At 46.5% G+C, this 6,894-nt stretch overlaps 1 protein-coding gene across 1 annotated transcript; it reads left to right on the top strand.

Annotated features, from left to right (window-relative positions):
- Positions 1-211: 211 nt before the first annotated feature.
- LOC132451660 (uncharacterized) lies at positions 212-5,693 on the top strand. The gene is made up of 12 exons (XM_060044256.1): positions 212-1,015; positions 1,148-1,297; positions 1,626-1,818; positions 2,108-2,283; positions 2,423-2,572; positions 2,841-3,033; positions 3,323-3,507; positions 3,655-3,807; positions 4,151-4,321; positions 4,418-4,573; positions 4,798-4,941; positions 5,162-5,693. Exons 1-12 carry the CDS (start codon positions 872-874, stop codon positions 5,645-5,647), a joined length of 2,301 nt encoding a protein of 766 aa, XP_059900239.1. The 5' UTR covers positions 212-871; the 3' UTR covers positions 5,648-5,693.
- Positions 5,694-6,894: the final 1,201 nt, after the last annotated feature.

A 6,894-nucleotide genomic window follows, 5' to 3' on the forward strand; every position in this document is an offset into this window, starting at 1 on the left:
ATCAAGTGAGGGGACCTGTCATTTATGCATATAAAATCAAACGTATACAAATGTATACAAAGACATAATGAAAACATTGACGTTTTGTATTTGGACAGTGAGGTTCAAGTCACAGTGATCTACATGAAGAGCAGAGGACTTTGAACTATGGTCCACGATCAAAGACATATAAACTTAGTCAATCAGGCTCCACTTTTGGGTCATTTTCAGTCTCATTCTAAATATTAGACTAAAGAGCTATGCCATTTCTTACAGTGACCAATTACACAAAAGCTTTTGAGTATTACTTGGTCCATTCAATACAGGCACCTGTCAATCAAACATATGACTAATCAGAAGATTCCAAGTTGAAAAACTTTAACTCTTTGGGTTCTATGATGTCACAATGCATAGAGGGAGCTTATAGAACCTTTGGTGTGAGATCACTGGCTCTGAAGGATCCTGGGTTCAGTTGCTTGCCGACTCCTTGCCGTTCACACATCCACTGCCCTTTCGTCAGCGTTTGTTATTGATCGAGTGTTTACTACTGCTTTACTTTACCTTATATCTTTATTCATCGTACAATCTGCACCAGGTAGGAGTTCTCTTTTGCTTCATTGTTACATTTCCACAAACCAAAACACATTTGACAACCTATAGAATGAGTATTATTTCAATAGAGTGTGGGTAATAAAACCTGTTGCCACCTAAATTTCTGTAACAACATATAGGAGATGGAGAAGTGTAGGCTACAGTCCATCTCTACAGCCTTTGTTTATATATTCCCATATGGTTTAGTTTGTGTTGACCTTCAGCAGACCTGATCTAATCCGTAACATTTGATTATCACGGGTGTGTAGGTGTTGTTGCTGGAGCTGGTTCCTTGTTGACCATGGACCCCGGGTCTCCGGGCTCCGGCCCAGGTTCCAGCCCGCATGGCCCAGATGTACAACGGGTTGAGTCCCTGACCGACACCCTGCCTTCGCCGGTGATCGATCAGAGCCACTCGGCGAAGCTTGTGGCTTCCCAGCTGCAGGTAAACATCAGCTTCCATCTTGTGACCATGTCCCAACTCATTCCCTATTCTTGTTGTCTTGTTTTTCTTTCTTCACGTTGCTATTGTTCACGAAACCGAGTATAAATTAGATTTCCCCTCTCCCATTGTCAGCCTCAGCCGCGAGCCCTCCAGTCCGGGCTCTGGCTGAAGGCCCTGCACCTCCTCCTGGCCCTGAAGGGGCTCGTCTGCTCCTTCCCGTTGGTCCAGCAGGTGCTGCAGCTCCAGAGAAGCCTGTTGAGGAGCTTTGGATCCGCCACACAGGTGAACATTCAGATCTTCCCTTGGCCAATGTCCATGTGCGCTTGTTTTCATTGGACGGTACCGTGGGAGTGTTATTGCATTGATTGAGTGTGGGCTTTTGTTTGGAGGGACAAGTGGTGCTTCTGAAGTGGTACAGACACATTTCAGTTCATGACAACATTGGGAATCCCAATCTTCATGCTTTCTTATAATTGGTTTACTTGGATATAATGACAAAGTCAGTAATATAGGGAGTACTACTATTCAATGAGGCTGTGAAGTCTGTTTTTTGAAGTGTACTTTTTGTGACCCAAACTAAAATGATGTCCTCTTTCTCTCTTGTGTGAAGGACCTGCTGGCTCTCCTGGCCTCCATCGCCCGTGGCTTCACTGAGGCAGCGTTGACCCTCTACAGGTCTCTCCGTGGGGCCTTCCCTCCGGGCACCACCTTCCCATGTGGGACTTCACCCAGGGAAGAGGACTCCACAGAGAGGACCTTCTTCTCTCGGCCCCCGCTGGGGGAGAAGCTGGGCCGTCACTCTGGTGAATGGGTTGGCCACAGCAGCAAGGGCGTCACTTTGTGTTGAAAAGTGGTGGGGACATGAGGGCTAAGATGAAGTGACCAAAACAAAGTGCTTTACCAACACTTTTAGAATAGTGTTGGTAAAAAACAATCCCTCTTTAGACACAATGTATCATACAGGGGATAGAGAAGTGTTGGCTACAGTCCATCTCTATAGCCTTTGTTTATATGTTCCTATAGGGTTTAGTTTGTGTTGACCTTCAGCAGACATGATCTAAACCGTGAACTTTGACATTCACGGGTGTGTAGGTGTTGTTGCTGGAGCTGGTTCCTTGTTGACCATGGACCCCGGGTCTCTGGGCTCCGGCCCAGGTTCCAGCCCGCATGGCCCAGATGTACAACGGGTTGAGTCCCTGACCGACACCCTGCCTTCGCCGGTGATCGATCAGAGCCACTCAGCGACGCTTGTGGCTTCCCAGCTGCAGGTAAACATCAGCTTCCATCTTGTGACCATGTCCCAACTCATTCCCTATTCTTGTTGTCTTGTTGCTTTGGTCAAGCTCTTCACGTTGCTATTGTTCACGAAACAGAGTATAAATTAGATTTCCCCTCTCCCATTGTCAGCCTCAGCCGCGAGCCCTCCAGTCCGGGCTCTGGCTGAAGGCCCTGCACCTCCTCCTGGCCCTGAAGGGTCTCGTCTGCTCCTTCCCGTTGGTCCAGCAGGTGCTGCAGCTCCAGAGAAGCCTGTTGAGGAGCTTTGGATCCGCCACACAGGTGAACATTCAGACCTTCTCTTGGCAAATGTCCATATGTGGTTGTTTTTATTGACGGTACCGTGATAACTGTGATGCAGTCACATTTCAGTTCATATCAACATTTTAAATCCCAATCTTCTAGCTTACTTTTGGTTGGTCTACTTGGATAAAAGGACACAGGTAGTAATGTAGTGAGCACTGCTACAAAAGGATGTAAAGCAGGTTTTTCGCTGTGCATTTTTTATGACCCAATGTAGAATAAGGTCCTCTTTCTCTCTTGTGTGAAGGACCTGCTGGCTCTCCTGGCCTCCATCGCCCGTGGCTTCACTGAGGCAGCGTTGACCCTCTACAGGTCTCTCCGTGGGGCCTTCCCTCCGGGCACCACCTTCCCATGTGGGACTTCACCCAGGGAAGAGGACTCCACAGAGAGGACCTTCTTCTCTCGGCCCCCGCTGGGGGAGAAGCTGGGCCGTCACTCTGGTGAATGGGTTGGCCACAGCAGCAAGGGCGTCACTTTGTGTTGAAAAGTGGTGGGGACATGAGGGCTAAGATGAAGTGACCAAAACAAAGTGCTTTACCAACACTTTTAGAATAGTGTTGGAAAAAAACAATCCCTCTTTAGACACAATGTATCATACAGGGGATGGAGAAGTGTAGGCTACAGTCCATCTCTATAGCCTTTGTTTATATGCTACTATAAGGTTTAGTTTGTTGTGGCCTCCAGCAGACCTGATCTAAACTCTAACATTTGATTGTCACGGCCGTGTAGGTGTTGTTCCTGGAGTTGGTTCCTTGTTAGGGAACATTGACCCCGGTTCTCCGAGCTCCGGCCCAGGTTCCTCCCCACATGACACGGATGAAGAATGGTTTGAGTCCCTGACCGACACCCTCTCTGTTCCGGTGATCATCCACAGCGTCTCACTGAAGCTTATGCTGTGCCAGCTGCTCCTGCAGGTAAACATCAGCTTCCATCGTGTGTCCATGTCCACACTCATTCCTTTATTCTTGTTGTTTTTTCTCCCTTTTCAAACACTTCCTGGTGCTGTTTTCTCTAAAAAAGCGCTTTGTAAAAAGTTGGCTTTGCCCTCCCCCCATTGCCAGCTGGAGCCGCGAGCCCTTCGGACGGGGATCTCGCTGAAGGCCCAGTGCCTCCTCCGGGACCTGAAGGAGCTGCTCTGCTCCTTCCCGTGGGTCCAGGTGACGGAGGAGAAACAGGAGGCCAACACCTTCCGCCAGTCCACCGCTGTCTACCAGGTAGCCAACACAGAGGGACACCTTTCATATCTGTTCAATCTATTTAAAATTTCAAAACAAAATGTTTGTATGATGGCGGCCAAAATGTTTTACTTTATTTTTTGCAAAGTTTCCATCACATGTTGGGCTGTAACATTGTTTTGTAATTTAGAAAGAATTTACAATAGTTTTCTATCTACTGAAGTTGTTGTGCTCCAAAACGTTGACTATCCATTCCTAAGACCACTCTGTTGTAGCTACTCCGATTGTGACTGCGTGGTTGGATTGCTCCCAGCCTTCCTTGTGATCCTCAATAGAAGCGCCTGCTAGCCCTGGCTGAACCCAATGTCACCGTCCTCTCCAGGTAACCCAGCGTGTGCTGGACAGCCTGGAGCGGACCCTGGGCCCCAGGTGTGTTCTGAGGGAAGCAGGGGCCTTCTCCTCCCTGCTCCTCCAACACCACCTGCTCCACCTGGTGGCTCTCAACACGGCCCGGCTGCTTCCAGACGAGGAGTCTGCGCGTCAGCAGAGACAGGTCTTTATTCATACATTAGACATTATTATTATAATATCATCATCATTTAATAGAAATGAGTGTTGAACTGATCCTTTCTAACGGCCTCTGAATCAGGTGGTGGCTGCCCCCCGCCCTCTCCCTCCACCCTTCTCCGTCAGCTCTGAGCTGGTGGAGGTCCTCCTGGTTCAGCTGGTGCTCACGCTGCACCCTGTGGACGCTTCTGGGGACCAGGCGCTGAGTCCCCGGGACCTCCAGGAGCTGTTGGACCATGTAAGAGGACCAAAGTACCCATCTCATCTACCCTAAGCTCAGTGGTTTGTAGAGGGTGATCCTCTCATATGAAAACCTTAGAGTGTCCTGCGTGGGATCAATGCAGCCAGTTTTAAGATGATAATTCCCGGTCCTATCATATTATATATTCGTGAAGTACTATATGATTGCATGAGGTTCCTCTGTTGATCTGGCTGTTAACTATGAACTGAACCCTTCTCCAGTTGACCGCAGTCATCCATCGTATCCTGGACCACACCCCCGGGGTGGCTGTGGACAGCGGCTCTCCCCTTCCACGGTGCAACACCCTGCGGCCGGTGCTGCAGCTCCAGAGCACCCTGTTGAGGGAGTTTGAGTCGGCCACACAGGTGAACATTCATCCTTTCAATGCATTTGTCCTCGGCATTTGTGCAATTGCGTTTTTTCCTTCATGCACATTTCTGTTCATGAACATTTCTAAATCCCAATCTTCTTGCTTGAAGTATACTTTTCCTTTCTTATTAGTTGACTGGTAGTAATGTAGTGAGTACTGCTAAATAAGGCTGTAAAGCAGGTTTTTCGCTGGTCTTCTTTCTCTTGTGTGTGAAGGAACTGCTGGCTCGGAGAGACCCAGCTCTCCTGGCCTCCATCGCCAATGGTGTCGCTGAGGCAGTGTTGACCATCTACAGGTCTCTCCGTGGGGCCTTCCCTCCGGGCACCACCTTTCCATGTGGGACTTCAACCAGGGAAGTGGACTCCATAGAGAGGACCTCCTCCCAGACCTCTGTGGAGGACAGGGAGGAACAAAAGGATGACCAGAGGAAAGCCCATAACCTCTGCCCTCTGGTTGAGGTCCCTCTGCTTGAGGTCCCTCTGCTTGTGGTCCCTCTGGTTGAGGTCCCTCTGCCTGAGGTCCCTCTGCTTGAGGGACCCCCCATTTTCACGAAAGGGAAAAGAAAAACAGTGACCTGGAAGGATCCTCTGGAGAGTACGGAGCCGGTCGCTACGTACTCTCAGAAGAAGAAGCGGAGGAAGAAGAAGTGGTACTCTTGCTTCAGAGGACTGTTCTGTTGTTGCAGTGGCCAGTCAGAATAAAAATAAAAATTACAGTAGTAAGTATATTTTAATGGTTGTTGATTCATGTATTTATTCCAACTATTGTGATTATGCTAAATATCTCCTGATATATGGTACCAAAGTATTTTCAGTATTAAAAATGCCTCCTTATTTTCAAAATAACTTAATATTATATAATGAAAAAGAGAATATTACTTTAATACGATGGCAGATGCTATTACATTTGAAGCTAGCATCCAGAGTTGGCAGTTCTTGGCTGGTTGTATTAACCAATCAGTGTCCATCCTTTGAAAGCGATTAGAGCAAGGAGCATGTGTTTGTTTTTGTCCTTCCACTGTCAGTTCAACGCAGTAATTCAAATGGAAAATACATGTTTTTAATGCACTTGGAATATAGTAAATTTGAAACTATGGAATGAGATAGAATCGGTAAAACTAAAATTAAACACAAGTTAAACACACTTACAAAATTAAACCCAAGTTAAACACACTAATAAACACAGAAAAGTCTCCATGACGTTAGCGCGCTAACAGACTTCTGTGTAGACTACGATGACTATGGTTGTTGTGTTTTGCTTCCGATATTAGTAACATCTTTATCAAAGTGTCACTTTGCTACAATTAGGCCAATACCTGTAGGTGAATTGAAACGTCAGTGAACAAGCTTCTTGTTTTCTGTCCAGGTTATTCGCCCTCATTCAAACGTTTGAACATGTGGGTCAGGCTCAACAATTCGTTTGGGCAACCATGGGGATCTTTTATTTTTAGAACACCATATACTTAATATCACCGTGGTATTTGGCTGCTTCTTCAAGCTATTTATCTAAATGTAAAACTATTCATTGCATTGAATCAGTAGCAAATTAAAAGGTTTTCTGATCCTGACTCTGGTGACTCTGGACCTGTCCCTAAAAGTGGATCGGAACAAAAATAACTTTGGCCTCAGCTTTTTAGGCATTTTTTTAAGGAAAATGGTATTAAATGTTATAGTTTTTACAAGATCATATAAGTTAAGGGTCTCTATCGGAGCTCCTTCAATAGAATCATTACTTTCTCCAGAATTGAGACAAAAGTAGTTTTATGTCTTGTCTTACAGTAGTTCGGGGTCAATAGACGGAAGACCAGTAAATCCAGTAGTTTCTCTATTGTTATTTGTATTGCCCACTAACAAACTGACAGAAAACTGGCTTGGAGCTAGTACTCTCATATTCTTATGGAAGAATTTATAACTTAAGATACAAGAACGAACTTAAACATGTTTCCACC

Source organism: Gadus macrocephalus, chromosome 22, assembly GCF_031168955.1.
Source record: "Gadus macrocephalus chromosome 22, ASM3116895v1".
In the NCBI taxonomy this organism is placed as follows: Eukaryota; Metazoa; Chordata; class Actinopteri; order Gadiformes; family Gadidae; genus Gadus; species Gadus macrocephalus.